Genomic DNA, 20,202 nt, shown 5'->3' on the forward strand with positions numbered 1-20,202 from the left:
ATTGGGGAGATGGTGGGCAAAGGAGGGTAGAGAGGTAGATTGGGATGAAAGGGGATGGGAGGAGTAGGGGATGAGTGCGTTCTGACAGGGAGAGGAGATGAGGGGTCCAAGTCCTGGTTTGGGTCAGTATGAGGAGAAACCTCTTCACAGGCCAGGTGGGATGACAGAGCATGTTTCTTGCTAGATTTCACTGAAGGAGGGAAGCTAGAATGGTTTGGTTCCAAAGAAAGAATGGTTTCCTCACTGAAGGGAATGGTCAATTTATCAATATGATATGCCCATAAGTACCAGTATTTATAATCTTTGGAATCTTTGTTTTTAAGGGCTAGTTTCAAATCTTTTAAGATCTTAAAGTCAAAAGAGCCATATTTTGGCCAGGTAAAAGATATGTCCATCTATGCCTTATGAAGCTTTCTAGCTTCTTTCTTTGTCATCCAATTCTCCTTAGGCAAATTAGGATCACTCCAGCAATTTAGAAATTCATGCAGGGGTGAATCAGAAGGACTAGTTCCTGATTTCCCATGCTGTGTTGCAGTATTTCCCATATTTTCTAGTCTGTATGTCCTATGTAAGATATTTAAGCTAGTTTGAGTATTGCTAAATGGTCAGCTTAAACAATGAAATGTTCCTAAAACATAAAAAAAAAAATGGAGACACACAGTTCTTCAGTGTTATTGTGGAAGGCAATAAGAGAAGGTTTAAAACAAAAGGTAATGTAAGGAAACAGTAATTGTTGCACAACAATAGTATCAATAATGAATGTGTATTTAGTGTAATAATTGTTGTTATTAAGAATTAATAACAATATGCATTTGCTATGATTATTAATTGTCATTAATAATATGCATGTATTATCATTATTGTTATTAATAATTAACAACCATCAACCATAAACATGTATCAATCATAAATAATATCCATTAGTAATTAGTAATAATGACTAATAATAGTTATTGAAAACTAATACTTATTATTGATAGTATTATTAATACTATTGTGTTCCAAAATTATTCCTTAATAATTAATGTAATTAATTTGATTTAATGTTGGCTTTGTTCAATTTTAGAAATTTGGTTTTAGTTTAAATTCAATATTATTAATATTTCCCATTAATAATCCTTTTATTTAAATGTATTCAATTTAATAACATTATTTTAGATCACTAGTAGCAGAAGCAAAGGAATTCTTTTTTATTTTCCTGCAGTTTTAATTCTCGACAGTGGATGGCACTTTAAATGCATGTAGAGTGGAAGGCACCTGTGCATAGACTTATCTGAGCAAGCAGTCAGATAAAGAGAAAAAAAAAATTGTCTTTTAATATTCTAAAGAAGGCAGTCTTCCAGGCAAGCTTTTGATATGCTAAAGAGGCAGGCACTCTGCAAGGGAAGTTTGACTTTAGATATGCTAAAGAAGGCAGGTAGTCTACCAGGGAAGTTTGAGGGTTAGGGAGGGAGAAAGAAAAATGCAGTTTCCCCACCCTCCAAGTTTAGGCAGTGGCCATGCTTTTTCAAAGTTGGGGGGGGGGGCATGGATCTTCTAACCCTAGCACAGCCTGGAAGGACCCCCAGGATTAATTTACCAGGTGTCACCAAGTAGGTCTGAAGTCAGGCAGACACTGGGCTGGTAAAGATCCGTTGGGTCCTAGTGCCCCTTGGTTTAAAAAACAACAACAACACTTGGTCCTGTTTGGAATGGGGGGGGGGGGTCTTACACCAATTCCTAGGGGGCCACCCCTGTGTGCTGTTACCCTAGTCTGCAAGGGCCATTCTGTGAGGGGGGCCCTGTACTTTACTGCTCCACTCTCATCCAAAATGAGTCAGGTCAAGTGGGTGGGTGGGGCCACATGGGGAGAGTGCAGAGTCTGGGGAAAAAACAGGAGTCTGCATTTTTTGCACCTGCGGGATCCTGTCCTTTAGTATAAAGCAGTTGCTCCCCTGCCTGGGTCCCCGGTTCTATTTCAGGACTACCCCAGGGAGCACCTAACTCTACTCCACATCCTGGAAGGACACCCCAAGATCTTTTCAAGGGGTCCCCCCACCCTGCACTACACTAGACTGAAAGAAGGAACTCTAGGACCTTGCCTGCTGTGAAAAATAAAAGAGCAGGAGTTCCTGTTGAGTCCTAAAACCCATTCAATTTCGTATGGGCAAAAAGGCCCCTTCACCCCTATTCAAGCAGAAAGGGGAAAAAAAAGGTGGGGAGGATGCCACCAGGGAAGGAGCTTTTCTCCCCAATCCAATGTGATCCAATCTGGGAAAAACAGCCTGTCCCCTCTTTCTGCCAAGGTTTGTTATGCATATGAAGGCAGGCCAGAAAATTGAAGTGGCTTCTATCTTACTTACTAAGCTTTACCTAAGACTCAAAACTTCTCTCAGAAGAAAATTAAGGTTCTTTCTTAAGCCAATGTGGTTGCCATCTGTAAGAATTAAAAATAATATTTCTACCCAGATATGTATTTTATAAAGTTTATTAGAAGGGTAGACAAATGTTCCTAAGTAACCTGACTGCGTGGTGCCTAGCCTGCCAGTCTCTTCCTCATTCCTTCCCTCACCTGCCTGCTCTATCTCTTCTCAGTTCTCCCTCTCAATTCTCCCACAGTTCTCCCCCAAGCAGCCCCCAACCTTGACTTTTATTGACATACGAAATGTACACAGATGCAACCCTGGGCACAATTTAAATTCCTCATTGTACTTCCTAATTTGTTGAATAACTCAGGTCCTCCATTAACTCCATTAAATCCAAACTATTCAGTTATCTAAAATCTTACCCACTAGTAATGATTCTTATTTATATTTAAATAAATGGCTATGTGTACCTTAGGAGCAAATGAGTAACAATAAATATAATTGTTTATTATATAGGTATTACATATATATAAAATAAACATATGTATATACATTCACACACACACACACTGTAAACCAGCAATGTCCAACTTGTACCCACATGCAGTGGCAGACAAATTCCCCAGGAGAGGCACAAAGGGTAAAATGCAGTTGGGAGATATTTAATAAAGTAAACAAATACAACCCAAATGATGTCGGTTTCAGGTTTTCTAAGTCAATACATGGTGGACACCAGTGCTCTAAACACTATTTTGGTCCTAGCCCATGCTACAGTCAAAGCAGCATTTGCTCTCCTATCTTTGTCAAGCTCCTAATTTTAACCCCTACAAAACTCAGTCTCAAATAATTAGATTATTGTAAATAATGATTGCCTCTTTAACCTCCTTTAATTGTTTTCAGGATTGACCCTTTTTCTCTTTAATACTGATAATTAACAGCCTTTCAGTTTCTCTCAAGGTCTTTCTAGAATTCTTTTTATAAACTATTATTCATGGAACATAAATGTAACACAATATAGTTCATATAAGAAAGAAGTCCACTCTTACTTTCTCTTACAATTGCATAGATTCTTCATATAAATTCTTATGGATCAGAGATAAACACTTCCCTTTGACTCCACTGTAAAAAAGTACACACTATATATTCTTCATAGATCCTCATCGATCCCTGAATAAACTTATCTCCATGTGTTCATAGGAAGAGGTGTTTGACCTAAAGTCATTTTCTCAATTCAGTTTTTAAAGATTTTCATGGACCAAGCTGTGTGACTCTGGGCAAGTCACTTAACCCCTATTACATAGCTCTTACTGTTCTGCATTGGAACTAATACACAGTTTTGATTCTAAGATGGAAGGTGAGGGTTTAAAGGAAAAGAAAAAGGGCTTCCATGGTTCCTGAGTAGGCACACACTGTTTTCCTGACTCCATAATGAAAGTTACTTCACCTCAAGCCATTTTTCAATTATTGCTTCCAAATGCCAGTACTGGTTGGTGTTGTCCCAACATTCTGCCTTTGTTTTAAAGTTACTGTAGGTCTCCATGAGATTGGAAGTTGAAAAAGCTGATACACACAGGTATATTTGCATATATATTAGGAATCAGAAAAATAGAGGGTATCTGGGTCTTAAAGGTGGGCAGAGGCTTACTAATCTTTTGACCTTGGGGATGAATAGAGTGAGTTATTTTTCTCCATGGCTAGCAGAGCAGGGGAATGAGGGAAGAGTAAAACAAATATGGGAGGAAGGATGGTCGCAACTGCTCATTTTGTATTAAAATTAGAGCTAGCTTAAAGACAGAATCACTCATGCCAGTTAAGGGAATATCCAGAAATATCCTGTAGAAATGGATATATATTATATATAATATGTATTGTTACATATATATCTAATGAAGTGATTCACATAGCTAAAGCTATATCATTGACATGAAAGTGTTAATCGAATAATTGTATAGAGAAATTAAATTTGAGCCTGCTCTGTGTATTTCCATGTTCTATACAAAGAATCTACACCCTTTTGTTAGTACATTTTTTAGTTTTAGTAGCATAAAGGAAACTATATTATGGGAGGGAAAATAAGGAAGAGAACTGATAAGAGACAATAAAAGATAAGAGGTTGAGGTAGGATCCAAAGGAAAAAAAATATCGAAAATGCCAACTGTGGTATTTAGGTGCTAAGTGCCTCTTGTATTTTGGTGAGGCATAGTGATTGTTTAGAGCCTGATTTACAATAAATGGCTAACAATCAGTTTTTCCTCCTAGGATGTTTCTCTTGGGCATGGGCTCCCTTTGAGTGGCATATGAGAGAGGGAACAACTCTTTTCCAAAACCTTTGCATCCTACTCCTACTGAAACTACAGTTTCATGTAGGGCAGTGATAACTAAAAATAAAGTAAATTCAGCATTAGAAGAAACTCCGTTTGGAAGGACAGGGGATAAATCTATGAATGAAAAAAGGCATTTTTTAAGCACTCACTATTTGCAAAGCACTTTGTATTACCAGCTCTCAAGGAGCTCACATTCTAATGAGGAGACAATACATATAGAAGGTTTTAGTTGTAAGGCAAAAGAAGAGATAATGTGGATCTTAAGGGGCAGCAACAAAGCACATATTAATGTCTCTTTGTTTAATCTAAGAAAGAAGTACAGATAGATAGATAGAAAAGAGGAAAGAGAGATTATTAATCTTATACCCTATAAATATACCTAAAATTCCCAATAACTAAAATTTCCTAAAACTATCTCTGTCTTCTCAGGACATGTTCTTCTGCCTACCTTAACATACTCTATAAGTTATTCACTAACAACCTAACTTCCTAAAATAATAGACAGCTACCACTCACTCACTCCTTCAATCAATTTTCTATAGCAGCCCAACTCTTAGTAGCCAACTGCCAACAGATCCTTGCCTCAGAGACAGACCTCCTGCTCTCTAGAGATCCCACAGGCAAAAGACCACCAGCTGTCAACAGCTGCTTCCTTCTCTCCTCACTGACTAACTGTCCCCCAACTCCTGTCAGAGGACCGGCTACTTCCTCCCCTCAGGTCCTGGGCTCTTTGGTAACAAAATCTTCAGCTCTGGCTCACTGACTCACTGATCCTGTCAGTTCTGATCTACTTAGAAACCCTGCTCTCTTGCAGGATTTTAAGGAGATAGAGGGAGAGATTAAGAAAATCCCTTTAATAATATACACACATACAATATAACACTAAGAAACTTCACTCTGCATCAGTCCACGTGAATCCCTCAAGATTTTTCAGAAATCATCCTACTTTTCCATTCCTTACCTCTTTTAAAAAAAATCTCTGAGATTCAAACTTAGCAGTGGTATTGCTGGATCACAGGGTATGTACAGTTTTATAGTTTTTTGGTCCTAGTTCCAAATCGCTCTCCAGAATGGTTGGATCAGTAACTTGCATTTATAAAATGGCCTCAAGTTTGCCAAGCACTTTACATAAACTATCTCATTAAAAAATTCTAAACAACCTTGTGAGGTAAGTCATATAAATATTTTTCATCCTGATTCCATAACTATGGAAATTGAAACACAATGAGATTGTGATTTGTTTGTGATTGAATAGCTAAAAAGCATTAGAGGTAGAATCCGAAACCAGATTTTCCATACTCCAAGTTCATTATTTCACCTTGCCATGTTCTCTCCAATATACACATTTGGCCATTAGCACCATAATCCTGTTCTACTTTGGGGAGAAGACAAGAAGAGAAAAATCTTGTACTAGAGTTAATACAATTTCAAATGTGTTGTGTATCTGATTCTCAAGAGACATGAAAGAGAAGAAGCCACCAATTTTTTTTCTTTTTTTGGGGGGGAAGGGGGAATCATGAACCTTATCATTAATGAAAAAAAAATGACCAAGAAAATGTCATGATTACCAATTCATGTGCCCACTCTCTCATCTCTAATAAATGTTTAGGAAAACAAGCTATACACATATGAGGCATTCTCAGTGGAGGAATGTTTAGGGAACAAAGGCTTTCACAAATGCTGTTCTTCAATAGTTTACATCTTTATAGTCTCTCTGTTTATTGACTGAAAGGACCAGAGAATACAAGACACCACTGTGTCTTGTTTTTATTTTTTTTTTGCTATCAAAAAATTTGATTCTGTAAGATGTTTCCTTTAAAGTTTTCCTTCAACAGTGTTTTTTTCCCTTGCATATATCAAAATCTTGAAAGGCCTAATAGCAGAGATGACATTGTTCAATGCTCTGTAGTTATTCATATCAAATAAGAACTAAAACACTCCCCAAAGAGGTGCCACTGTTACAAACAACTTCAGAGTACAAATGGAAAGGCAAAATCCTCCAGAAGTTCCTATTTTTGGATGACTTGCTCCTAGATTTGATGCATTTCATAATGTTCAGTCTAACTATACACATGTGAAAAAACAAGTGTATGAAAAATGCCTCAGACAGTGATTTGCAATAAGATGGTTAACCCAAAGAACATAACTGATTTATCTTTGAGAGGAGCTGCCAATGAACAATGAACAGGGCCCAGAACTGAGTGGGAGAATTTCCTAAGTGTTTTGGGGAATTGGATAGTGCTTTAACATTTTTTTAGTTCAATTTAAAAAAAAATTTTGATCAATGTCTTAGTTTTTGTATCACATTGATTTCTGAATATATTCCTTCCTTTATCCAGCGTGCCAGTTTTTATAACAAAAATTTTTAAAGGGAAATAAACAGTTCAGCAAAATTAAACAACATGTTGATTGTGTCTGACAGGATACACCATATTCCACATCCATGGCCCTTCATCTTTTCAGCGAAAGGAAAAAGTGCCTTTTATTGATTCTTCTCCGGAGTCAACCTTGGTCATTACAATGATACAGGGTTCACTTTTGATTTTTGTTTTCTTTCCTTTACAATTGATAGAACTGTGCATCTTATTTTTATGGTTCTCTATTTCATTTGCATCAGTCAGTCAGTGAAGCATAGATTAAGTACCTACTGTGTGCTAGGCTGGGGATACAAAGAGCAGCACAAGACAATTCCTGCCCTTGGACTAATGGAAAAGATAACATGCAAAACTGCTTTGTATGAGATAAAAGATAAATAATAATTGGAATGCACTAGATTTAGGAGGGATTGGGAAAGATTTCCTATAGTCTTCATTTTAGTCTTCTTATTCTTCTGTGAATTTTTCATATTCATTATGTTCACATACTATATTTTTTTGTTTTGTTTTATATATATTTATGCATATATATTTATGTATGTATATGCATACTATATATGCATATGTATATATACATATATGCATAAATATATATATATATATATTTAAAACTCTTACCTTCTGTCTTATCAGTATCAATTCCAAGGCAGAAATACAGGCAGGACTAAGCAACTGAGGTTAAGTGACTTGCCCAGGATCACCCAGCTGGGAAGTGCCTGAGGCCAGATTTGAAGCCAGGACCTCCCATCTCTAGGCCTGGCTCTCAATCCACTGAGCTACCAGCTGACCCTACCACAATTTGTATAGCCTTTCCCCAATCAGTGGATATCTATCTGATTTCCAGTTCTTTTTTTAGCCATAAAACCTTTGCGCAGTGTTTCCAATGTTCCCCATTTCCCTAAAATTCAAAGGCTTATCTTTTTCATCACTTCTTTGGTGATGCTGTGTACACCTACACGTCCCAGAATACCTTAGTCTCTATAGAATCAGAGCCACATTTTACCCAAAAGATAGAGAAGACATTTGTGGTGTGACTCAAAAGGCCGAGGAAGAAGGGAGCAGGCTAAGTAGCATCAAAAATGTCATCAAAGAGGTGTAGGATTAGAAAAGAAGGTTGGCCCCATCCCGTGTACTCCATTGGTCTCCATGTTAGATCAAGGGATCCAGAGCAGGCAAGGCCCCTCACGTGTTGGCTGGGTCCTTCACTGAAGGTTATGGTGAAGGAAAGGGAACAGTCTTGTGATTAGGGCTTGGCCTCTGCCCTCCAAGGAAGGACAAACATCAGCAAGAGCATCACAGACCAATGGAGCAAACAAAACAGAAGACCTTTGTCAAGAGGGGCATTCTTTTGGAAAGAATTCATTCAAATTTAAACATTCATTTTGGGCCTCTGCTTAGAGGTAGCTTGGTTGCTGAGTGGTTAGAGCACCAAGGCCTGAATCCAAGCTTTGCCTCAGTCATTTACTAGCTGTGTGACCCAGGGCAAGTCATTTCACCTCTGTTTGCTTCACTTTTTTTGCATCTGAAAAATGAGGATAATAATTGCATCTACCTCCCACAATTGTAAAGAGCAAATGGGAGAGTAATGATTAATTGTTTAGCACAGGACCTAACATATAGTATACTTTATTTAAATGTTGACTATGAGGAGGATGATGATGATGATGAGCTGGGCCTAGAGTCAGAAAGTTCTGAGTTTAAATCCTGCCTCAGATGTGTGAATTTCAAAACTATTTCACCCTAATCAGACCATTCTTTAGAAGATGTGATTTAGCTATTTCCTGATCAGTAACAATGGAGATACTTGGAATAACAGAATCAGGTCTTAGAAACTCTACATTCTCCACCCTACTCAGTTTAACAAGATTTTGAAGGTCTGCATCAAACTCAAAATTTAATTATCTGAGGAGATGGCCTTCAACAGACATGTGCAAAAAAAAAAAAAGGACAGACCTTTAGGCTGTCTTAAGTCAAGCTAAGTCCTCATTGGTACAGATGAAATGCAGAAAAATGATGTAAAAACGTCCATATAAGGCACAGCACTTCCTGGTCCCTCCTCTTTCCCTGGAGAGACAACTCTGGCTGGCAGCGTGCTAAGCGTTCTTACATCTTGGAGTGTTGGGTGGTGAGTTTTGCCCTGGAACTAATTTCAGGTTTGGACATCTTAGTTAAGCCTCTTTGGAGGTCAGGCTGATTTTTTCCTCCTTCACACTCAAAACCTTACTTTCTAGATTTCCTATCTTCCTGCCCGGTACTAGCCCCTTCCTTCCTCCTTCTTAAAAGCTTCTCTACTATATCAATTAAATCACCACAAAATTTGGCAGCTGACCTGGGTATTTTAATATTTTGGATTTCCCTTGGTGACTACTTAAATTTAGATTTTTTTTTCAGTCTCAACCATAATTTCACCCTTTACAGATGTTAGTTGAGTGTCTCTGGACAGGTCACTTAATCTGTCTCAGTTTCCTCAATTGTAAAATGTGAATGATAATAGCATCTACCTCACAGGGTTGTTACAAAAATCAAATGACATAAGCTATGTGAAGTGTTTTGGAAAATCTCAAAAGATTACATAAATGCTAATTATTATTCTATATCAACTATAGTTTAAAAATAAGTTATAGTAAAAACCAAATTATAGAGAGAAAAGTAATAACAGATTTAAGGTAAGGATTTTCTCTCCCACCCCAAGACCATTTTGCTTCAGAACAATTCTTGTTACTCACTTGTTTCAATCATGCCTGACACTTCATGACCCTATTTTCTTGGCAAAGATACTAGAGTGGTTCATCAGCTCATTCTCCAGCTCATTTTAGAGATGAGGAAACTGAGGCAAACAGGGTTAAATCACTTGCCCAGGGTCACACAGCCAGTAAGTGTCTGAGGCCAGATTTGAGCTCATGAAGAGGAATCTTCCTGACTCCACTCCCAGCACTGTGCCCACTGAGCCACCTCGCTGCCTCCTTTAAACGTCATAGCACAGTTTTATGATGGCTTTTTAGAACAGAATGAACCGAAGCCAGCCTTGTCTCCCAACACCAAATTTATGGAATGGTTTACACACACCCTTCCATAAAGGAGTGTTCACGAGGATTAGTATTTACGCAGAAACACGCTCAGCATTTCGGGAAGTGTCAGGTGAGTCACAGCCCGGGAGCCAGTAATGAAAGGACCGTGTGGGCTGGTGATGAGTCCTAAGCTCTGAGCGCAGGAGGCTTGGAGCAACCATTTCTGATCTCCCCGGGTCAATGCACGAAGAGCGGACGGTGAAGAGCATGTGTGACTCACCGACACTGGTCTGGGCAGCCGGCCGCTGAGCACCTCTCTGCTTTGGGTGGGAACCTGTTGGGGAAGGAGGAGGAAGTTTCTGACGCGGAGGGGATTGTAGATAAGAGAGAACAGCCCGGGGCTGTGCCCTGCCCACCTGCGCCAGCTGGGACTTTTCCCTTCAGCCTCCTTGACGGGGGACCTGCATGCCTGTGAGCTTTTGCCACGTTGGCTAGTAGCCCCTTCTATATTAAGAGGGTGGGGAAGCCTGGCCCGATCTCCTGCGGGTGCCACACTCTGGAGACTCCTCCGCTTCCCAGGCCCCTCACGATCCCCACATGGCCGGTCTGAATGTCTCCCTCTGCTTCTTCTGTGTTGTCGTGACCCTTTGTGAGGGGGCCAGAAGGCTTTCCAAGATGCTGCTCCCCCGGAACATCTACAGCAGCTTTGCTGGGGAGCTGGCAAGCGCCTTCCAGCTGTGTGCCTGCTGCCTGGAACTAAGGATGCTCGTGGAGATTGGGCCCTGGGGAGGCGGCTTTGGCCCAGACGTGGTCCTCACCCTTCTCTTCCTGCTCTTTTTGGTTCACGGGCTCTCTTTTGACGGGGCATCTGCCAACCCCGCCGTGTCCATCCGGGAATTCCTGATGGCTGAGTCCTCCCTGCCGGCGACGACTGTCAAACTGTCGGCCCAGTTTGTGGGGATGAAGGCCAGCTGCGTTTTGACCAGACTCTATTGGTCCTGGGAGTTGACAGATTTCCATCTCATTCAGAATCTGATTGCCAGGGACTGCAGCTCCTCCCTCCGGACATCGGTGGGCCAGGGCACCTTGGTGGAAGCCGCCTGTTCTTTCTTCTTCCATTTAACCTTGCTCCACTTTCAGCACAGTCTCTCTATCTATAGGGTGACAGCCGTGGCTCTCCTTGTGACCATCTTAGCTTACACAGGTGAGTGAACTTTCTCCTTAGGAGTTGAGTGGGGGCGCAGGGGGAGAAGGCCATCCCCTAAAGGGATGTGATGCTACAAAAAAGAAAAGAAGCATCCATGCCAGTAGGTGGTACTTACAAGAAATGGGACCACTAGCCTGAAGAAGGGCAAGCAGGATGTGCCTTAAGAAATGAGGGAATTTCCCTTGTTTTTAGTCAGTCATTTGCCTTATATTGTTTTCTTGGGAAGAGTACTGGGCCCCAGAGGGTGGCTGGAAGCCGTATGTGTGTACACAGTGGGGCGAATTGGGGAGAACCGGAGAAAGGAGTCCAGGAATCTTTGAAGTTGTTGGGCTTTATCTTGCCATTTGGGAGAGGGAGCTACCAAGCAATTCTTACATTCCTTTAGCTTTTAGTGGAGTGATTCCCACCCAGCTCTAGTCTCAGAATATATCACAATGATTCACTTACTTCAAAGGATGCCACGGAATTCTTCAGACAACCAATCTTTTATTCAGTTTAATTAAAAAGTTAGACCAAACTTTGGGGGACAAGGGGAAAGGGGAAAGGAAATCACATAGTATTACAGTGTCAGAACAAGCAGGAGGGACACGGGGATAACTAAGGGATCAGACAAAACGACGGTTAATACCGATGGAGCCTGGTTTGGGGATGAAAAAAACAAACACGCAGAATTACCTACTCATTTGGTAATAATAGGGCAGCACCCCGTCAGTGTGGTACAATGACAAGTGCTGAACTTGAAGTCAGAGAGCTGGGGTTCCAGGCCTTTGCTGCCACTTGCCTCTATGACACTGGACAAGCCCCTTCATTTCTTTGGCCTCAAGTTTCTCCATCTGCAAAATGACTAGGTGGGATCTAAAGGGCTTTTCCAGTTCTGCATCGATGATCCTCTGATGCTCTTGGCTCATCCTGTCATATGGCAGGTGATTTGTCTCATTTGTCATTGATTTTCTGTTGGCATTAGATCCTAATATAAAGTTTCTCTTCTAAATCTGTAAATAAATCTAAATTCATTAGGAAAGCTGTTATTTAAAGACCTCTGTAGTAAATTATATATATATATATATATGTTTACATCATATATGTGATATATACACATAAATATATATCAAATAACAAATATAGAATATACATATATACATATACATATGTGTATATTATATATAAAAGAAAGAGAGAAGAGCAACTCATGAATTTATTTTTGGGGGTGGACCAGGAATCAGGAAGTCTTGAATTCAAATCTAGCTTCAGACATTTAGCCATGGACCCTGGGCAAGTCACTCAACCTCCGTTTCCCTCAATTTTCTTATCTGTAAATGGGGATAATAATAACACCTCCCTCCCTAGGTTGTTGTGAGAACCAAATGAGATAATAATTGTAAAGCGCTTAGCACAGTGCTCAGCGTATTGTAAGCCCTATTGTAAACGTTAGCTATTATTCTAATTATACAATGAATTCTTATCATGATCATCATCCTCATAGCTAGCATTCTGTAGTGTTCTGAGGCTTACAAACTGCATTACAAATCCAGTCTTGTCTGATACTTACAACATGTCTGAAGAAACTGAGGTAGACAAAGGTTAAGTGAAGTCACACAGCTACTAAGTGTCCAAGGCCAGTTATGAACTCAGGACTCCCTGACTCCAGGTCCAGCACTCTATTGACTATGTTACCAACTAGCTGCCTCATATTCTTTTTTGTAAACCCCTACATTCCGCCTTGGAATCAATACTGTATTGATTCCAAGGCAGAAGAATGGTAAGGGCTAGGCAATGGGGGTCAAGTGACTTGCCTAGGGTCACACAGCTGGGAAGTGTCTGAGGCCGGATTTGAACCCGGGACCTCCCGTTTCTAGGCCTGGCTCTCCATCCACTGAGCCACCCAGCTGCCCCCTTTTCTTCCTCTTCTTGCAAGGGTCAGCGCACCCTCCTTTCTCCCGTCTTACGCATGCTGAAGTGGAGTCCATGAGGATTTAAGTGCTTTGGCTCCACCGCTGGTAAACGTCTGCCATAACATTTGAACTTGGGCTTCCAGGCTTCGGATGTAATATTCTGGCTCTCCCTTCATGTGTAGCTGCCATGCCGCCCCTCCAAAGGGCTGGATTTGGTCAAGAAGGGTTGGAGTGTGCAATCCCAGGCCGTCCATAAGGGGCCGGCCGGGGCATCCAGTTTCCTTTTGTACTGTAGGTGCCACTAGCCAGAGCCGGGCTGGTGGCTTTCCACCTTGTGAGGCCCAGCACTTTTCTTTCTCATCTCCTGTGTTGGGGGAAAGAAGGATGGAAAAGGGAACAGGACGTCCGGGCCGTTGGGCAGACCCGGGGCACGTAGGAGCCACATTTGTCCTTTGGCATTATCTCTTGGTGGCTGCAGCCCAGGACAGTCTTCTGCAAAGCCCGATCCCTTCCGTAGGGCAACTGCCTCCCACTAGGGACTCCGGGAAGATGGAGGTGGCCCACTAGGGAGGCTCCATCCGCCTCTCCGTGGTGGCCCCATTCGGGGCTTCTGGGCAAAGATGCCGGAGTGGTTTGCCATCTCCTTCTCCGGCTCTTGGTACGGATGGGAAAACGGAGGCAAGCAGGGCTACATGACTTCCAGGCTCACCGACGCGTAAGTATCTGAGGCTGGGCTTGACCTGGGGAGAGGACGGAGCCTTTGAGCTGGAGGCGGGCACCCTCCCCTGCCCCGCAGGGCTCTGGAGTGGTCAGCCCAGGGCCAGCATCCATCCGAGAAGGCCGTGGTGTGAAATGGCCTTTACCAGTTAGTGATGGCGGCACGGGGGCCGAGGATTCTACGTCAAAGCCTAAAAGCCAAATGTTATATGTGTGTGTGTGTGTGTCGTATATGCAAAAAGAACGAACCACCCCAAGGGCGTTAACGCCAGCCCCACGGGTCCTCTGGGTTGCTCTTTCTACAGCCGGGCCGCTCACCTCTGCCTTCTTCAACCCTGCCCTGGCCTCCTCCGTGACTTTTCACTGCTCTGGAAACACTGCCCTGGATTACGCGCAGGTCTACTGCCTGGGCCCTCTGGCAGGTAAGCTCCAGGGCTTCAGGAGTCCCTTTCCAGCATGCGCTCAAGTCTGGAGGTTTGACTCCATTTAGGACGAAGTTGGGGGGGGGGGGGTCATGAGTTTGGAGCTGGAAGCCGCGTCACAGGCTGCCATCTAGTCCGGTCCCCGAACTGGAGGCGACTTGGTGGCACAGCGGACAGAACGCTGGACCTGAAGTCAAAAGACGCCTTCGGATACTTATAGGCTGTGTGGCCCTGGGCAAGTCACTTGCTCTCTGCCTCATTTTTCTCATCTATCAAATAGACCATAGCATCCATTTCCCCAGGTCTTTGTGAGAATATGGGGAGATCGTATTTGTAAAGCACTTTGTCAACCTAAAAGTTCCATGTAAATGCCAGTGATTCTGGTTGGTGTTGTTATTACTCAAAAGTTCAGGAAACAATGACCTTTTTAAACTTTGGATTCATGGGGCCACGGGCAGGCGAGGGCACAATGATAACTAGCATCTCATTTAAAGTAAAAATGTCACAGTCTTTAACTATGTAGCAAACAAAGAGGAAACGAAATGGAACTGGTCCAACATTATCTTTACTTCCCCTGATGGAAGATACACGGAGACCCTGGACACTCCTGAGGAAAGCCTGATGTTAGGACAATTACCCGTGTGACTGTGGACAAGTCATTTAACATTCAAGGCCTTGGGGCATTCATTTATAAAATGAGGAAATTGGGTTAGATGGACTGAAGTCCCTTTCAGTTCCCAATCAATAATTCTAGGATGGTGTCCTTTTGTCGTTCAGCCATTTCAGTCCTCAGGGTTTTCTTGGCAAACTGGCTGGTTCGCCATTTCCTTCTCCAGCTCATTTTACAGATGAGGAAACTGAGGCAAACAGGGTGAAGTGATTTGCCCAAAGTCATACAGCAAATAAATATCTGAGGCTGGATTTGAACTTAGAAAGATGAATCTTCCTGACTCCAGAGCTCAATCCGCTGCATTTCACGCATGTTTGCTCAATATTTTCAGATGGGGTCCGTGATGACACCCATGTGGGCACTCTCTCAGTCACTGCAGATGACAATGGCCCCTCCTCTCTGCCTTTGCAAATGGCTTTCATGATCCGTGTGACCAAACCATTGCTGTCCAGGGACCAACCTGTTGAGCCTTTCTCCAAATGGAGTGAGGCTGGTCTTCGGATCACAAGCATTTCAGTTCCCCACTGGACCCCCGCTTGGAACCTGTGGAGCGAGGCCAGATATTCTAGGGCTCGTGCTCCCGTAGCTTGGCCAGCCATGCATGCCACGGCGAAGCTTTGGAGAGACACCTGGGGTGGGGAGCCTGGAGTGCTTTGAAGTCAAGTGGGACAATGAGTTCGCAGGCTTCCCTAGACTCATAAAATCTGCTTTTTCCAGGGATGGTTGTGGCAGTCCTACTATATCAAGGCAACATTCCCCGGTTTTTCCAGAGGAACCTGTTTTACTATCAAAAGAACAAGTATCGAGTTCCCAAGGTGAAGCCAGCCTCCACACCCAATGGGATGCAGAAACAGGAGGAAAATACAAAGAGAAGGAAAGTAGAATCCAGCCAGAAAATGGAGTGACAGCAGCTGTTCTGGAGTCAGAGGACCTGAGTTCAAAAATCCTGTCTCTGCCACTTGCTACCTGGATGACTTTGGACAAGTCACTTAAACTTGTCCTTCAGTTCTCTCATCTGTGAAATGAGAGAGTTTGACTAGATGGCCTTTGAGGACCCCTACAGTTCTGGATCTGTGCTCTTTTGATCCTTCAAACTGTAACAGGTGCATTTCCTTGGCTTGCCAGTTTATTGGGTGAATGGATCAGCAAGAGTCAGGAACAGAGGAAGCCCTGGCTGGCTTCATATTTCAAAAAACTATTGAGCTGGTTGAGAATGGTCTCAGGCAGCAACCAAGCACACAGTCAGGTACCCTAGAACCAGAGTTTTTCACTGCTTTTTGAGCAGTGGACTCCTTTGACAGTTTGGTAGAGCCTATGGACACCCCCCCTCCCCAGAATCATGTTTTTAAATACATAAAATAAAATATATAGGATTACAAAAGATACTGATTATATTGTAATATAGTTAACATATTAAATAAGTAAGTTCTTATAACCCAGATTGAGCCCCTTCCCTTCCCTTCCCTTCCCTTCCCTTCCCTTCCCTTCCCTTCCCTTCCCTTCCCTTCCCTTCCCTTCCCTTCCCTTCCCTTCCCTTCCCTTCCCTTCCCTTCCCTTCCCTTCCCTTCCCTTCCCTTCCCTCCCCTTCCCTCCCCTTCCCTTCCCTTCCCTTCCCTTCCCTTCCCTTCCCTTCCCTTCCCTTCCCTTCCCTTCCCTTCCCTTCCCTTCCCTTCCCTTCCCTTCCCTCCCCTTCCCTTCCCTCCCCTCCCCTCCCCTCCCCTCCCCTCCCCTCCCCTCCCCTCCCCTTCCCTTCCCTCCCCTCCCCTCCCCTCCCCTCCCCTCCCCTCCCCTCCCCTCCCCTCCCCTTCCCTTCCCTTCCCTCCCCTCCCCTCCCCTCCCCTCCCCTTCCCTTCCCTTCCCTTCCCTTCCCTTCCCTTCCCTTCCCTTCCCTTCCCTTCCCTTCCCTTCCCTTCCCTTCCCTTCCCTTCCCTTCCCTTCCCTTCCCTTCCCTTCCCTTCCCTTCCCTTCCCTTCCCTTCCCTTCCCTTCCTTTCTTCCTTCCCCTCCTCCATCTGTCCTTCCCTCCCTCCCTCCCTTCCTTCCTTCCTTCCTTCCTTCCTTCCTTCCTTCCTTCCTTCCTTCCTTCCTTCCTTCCTTCCTTCCTTCCCCTCCTCCATCTGTCCCTCCCTCCCTTCCTTAAGAACAGTCCATGGTAGAGGTGGGAGTAGAGAGAAATTATGAAATTACTGACTAGGCTTGTTTGTTTTCTCTGTATCCAGAGGTTTGATGAAGGTGTCCAAAGTCCAAAAACAGGGGTAGTGGTTGGTCTTCTCAAAGAAGGGAGTTTCATCATCCCTCCTTAAGCCCCTGTAATCACTGTTTTCAGGCCTCTTAGTTTCAAGTCTGTGAAATGCAATTAGGATGTGGAGAGGCCTCTGAGAGAGACATGGTTAGGATGGTGACTCAGAGGGACCCTGGGCTGTATGTAGGGGTGTCTCTGTGTGACCCTGGGCAAGTCTTTTGACCCTACTTGCCTCAGTTTCCTCACCTGGAAAATAAGCTGGAGAAGGAAATGGCAAATCACTCCAGCATCTCTGCCAAGAAAACCCCAATAGGGCCACAAAGAGCTGGACATGATTGAAATGACTAAATAGTTATAGAATCATTTCTAATTTAGAGGAAGAAGGTCATTTTGACTACCCTCATAGATCTTAGAGTTGGAAAGAGCTTCAAAAGCCAGAAAGTCACACTCCTTCATTTTACCTCTGTGCCTTTGCTTATACTATATATGGAGGAAACTGAGGCTTAGACAAGAAAAATGACTTACCCAAGACCACATAGTAAATATAATAGTATAGAATATTCAAAATTGAGACTTAGGTCCTCTGATTCCTAATGTCCTCATTCAACTCTCGACATGGGCTAAGATGATAAGAGCAAACTTTATGGGATTAGGTAGGTCTTGAAGTGGGCTTTGAAAGATGGTAGAACTTAAGAACACCAGATTTGAAGTCAGAGGGACTGGATTCCCATCTCAACCCTGCCACTTAAAACCCGTTTTAGGGAAAAGAGGAAGTGACTGGATTTATTGCATAGTTCTAAATTTTCCCTTGTAAAACACAATTTCTATTTATCTTATTATAATTCTGTTAATTATAATTAATTATATATAACCATATATAATTAATTATAACTAATTAATCATTGTCCCAAATTAATCTCTTATTGTGGCTAAATATTGATTAATGGTGATAACTAGGGTCTTATTTAAAAAGAATCAGGGGGCCAGGGATTCTCCTTGTCTTCACTAAGAACCACATAAGCAAAGTTATCAAGGGAAGAATGGACAAAGCTGCTCTTAGCATCCCTTGGGACCCCAGCTCACCTCTACTTTCTACATTTTTCCTGAATAGATTCGGATGTTAGGATCAATAGACTCAGAGAACACTGGATATACTGATTGCTGGGCTACAGGGTTTTGGGTAGGGAAACCAAAATGATTTAAGCTAGACATTAGGACAATTTCCTGGTTGACAGAGTTGTTGATGTTTTCTATTACGTTATGGAAACCCCCTGTGCCTTTGCTTATGCTGTTTAAGGCATATTTCCTGGAAATGCTTGAATAGAAGCCTCTCTTTCTGAAATGGGGTAGATATGTCCCTGTCTGGTACAGGATGGTGGGCTTGGATAATCTCTTGATGTCTCTTTCTGACCAGATATCCTGTTATTCTTTGAATGGAAAATACTGGGAAATATCCCTGGGGGGTGGGGATGGGGTCTTGTTCTCCCTTCCAAATCCAGGGCTTTTCTTACTACATCTCTATTTGTACCTTTAATACCTACTTGCATATCCTAGAAATATAAACTAAGTTGCAAACTGTAAATCCCCTTTTGCCTGAATTGGAATTAGAAAAATAAGAATGGGAGATAGAGTTATTAATCCTACCCTGATAAATGAGGAAACTAGGGCTCAAGTTGGATGACCTGCTCCTAGTCACACAGCTATCAAACATCAGGTAGCAGGATTTGAACCTGGGTTTTCCACATTTCAAGTCTCACGTTTTATCCAGCATGCAATGCTGCTTTTCACACTGGGTCCAATATCTATCTTCTCTTGGACCTTTAAGTCATCAACCTCATCACTTAATCCAAATTATCAATGCCTTTTCACTCACATTGCTGGCTCATTCTCCACTGTGGTCTCCATGATGCAGTGCCGATGACTTTGGCATTTCTTGTTCTTTTGCTCCCTTCCATTTATGTTTTTTTGGGCCAATTTTCAATACTTTTTATTCAACTGAAATGTTATTCCTCGTTTGTGAGACTCCCCATTCATTGAGCTATTTGTCCTTAAGTAAAAAGTCAATAAGACTAGCCATAGACTTAATCCACCTCCGTTCTCATGTTGCAGAACGCTTCCAGAAAAAGAACTCATTACAAATTTGTGCTTTCCAGGTACAAGTTGACTTTGGCCACTGGGTGGTGATTCTGATCTTCCTTTCACAAATCTCCCGCCAGTCCTCACAAAATGCATTCCAACCTCAGTTCTCCTTACATCTTCAACCCTTTCTCCCATTCTCATTCACAGCTAGTAATTTCACTTCTTCCGACACTAGATATTGCAAATCCTATCTGTAAGAAGGACCAGGGACATGGGAGAGATGCAGCCATGGAAGCAAAGGTCTCCAGCTCTGTACTACTCTTTTACTGTTGCTCAGGGAAACTCCACTGGGGCGACTCTAGCACTGTCTGCTATGGCATGATGGGAGTTGCAAGAAATTTACTCTCTCATCTAAATATCAAATGAGTCTAGAGGGAATTTTCCTGAAGGAAGAAAAATACATAAAAAAAAAGACTTTAACCTAAGGGATCTTTAATGTGCTAACTGTACTGCTCTATGTCTTACTTTTAAAAAAGCTTAAATAGTTCAATGAATGGGTAGTCTCACAATGAGGAATAACACTTTAAGTAAAAAACTCCAGAGGCTGAAGGTGATGCATAAGTATGGCATTTCTTTACATTCTCTCAGTCTTCCATCTACTCTTAAAGGGGGAAATGCCTTTCTTTTCCTTTTCTCTAAAACCTGTCCCCCCTACCAGCAGAAAGACCTGGCTGCTATTCTTACCCCCATAACCCCAATATCTTCAATTGCTAGTTTCTCATTTGTTCCTTCCTACTAACACATTCCACATTCCAATATACTGTAGCTTAATTCTTTGGAGCAATTAAGTAGCACAGTGGAGGGAGTGCAGCTTGGCAGTCAGGAGGACTTCAGTTCAATCTGCCCTCAGAAATTTCCTAGC

At 42.6% G+C, this 20,202-nt stretch overlaps 1 protein-coding gene and 1 long non-coding RNA gene across 2 annotated transcripts in view; one reads left to right on the plus strand and one right to left on the minus strand.

Moving 5' to 3' along the window:
- PAK2 (p21 (RAC1) activated kinase 2) overlaps positions 1-16,341 on the plus strand; it is a 147,515-nt gene extending 131,174 nt beyond the window's left edge. Inside the window, exons 15-17 of the mRNA XM_056793617.1 lie at positions 11,213-11,256; positions 14,174-14,290; positions 15,678-16,341. Coding sequence (XP_056649595.1) covers positions 11,213-11,256; positions 14,174-14,290; positions 15,678-15,981 — 465 coding nt within the window. The 3' untranslated portion in view covers positions 15,982-16,341. The remainder of the gene's footprint in view (positions 1-11,212; positions 11,257-14,173; positions 14,291-15,677) is intronic.
- LOC130453664 (uncharacterized) lies at positions 10,070-10,788 on the minus strand. Its single transcript, XR_008911138.1, has 2 exons — positions 10,469-10,788; positions 10,070-10,386 (listed from the first exon to the last, which is right to left on the minus strand). It is a non-coding gene; the product is annotated as an uncharacterized LOC130453664 (long non-coding RNA).
- Positions 16,342-20,202: the final 3,861 nt, after the last annotated feature.

Source organism: Monodelphis domestica, chromosome 4 (assembly GCF_027887165.1).
Source record: "Monodelphis domestica isolate mMonDom1 chromosome 4, mMonDom1.pri, whole genome shotgun sequence".
NCBI classification, from domain to species: domain Eukaryota; kingdom Metazoa; phylum Chordata; class Mammalia; order Didelphimorphia; family Didelphidae; genus Monodelphis; species Monodelphis domestica.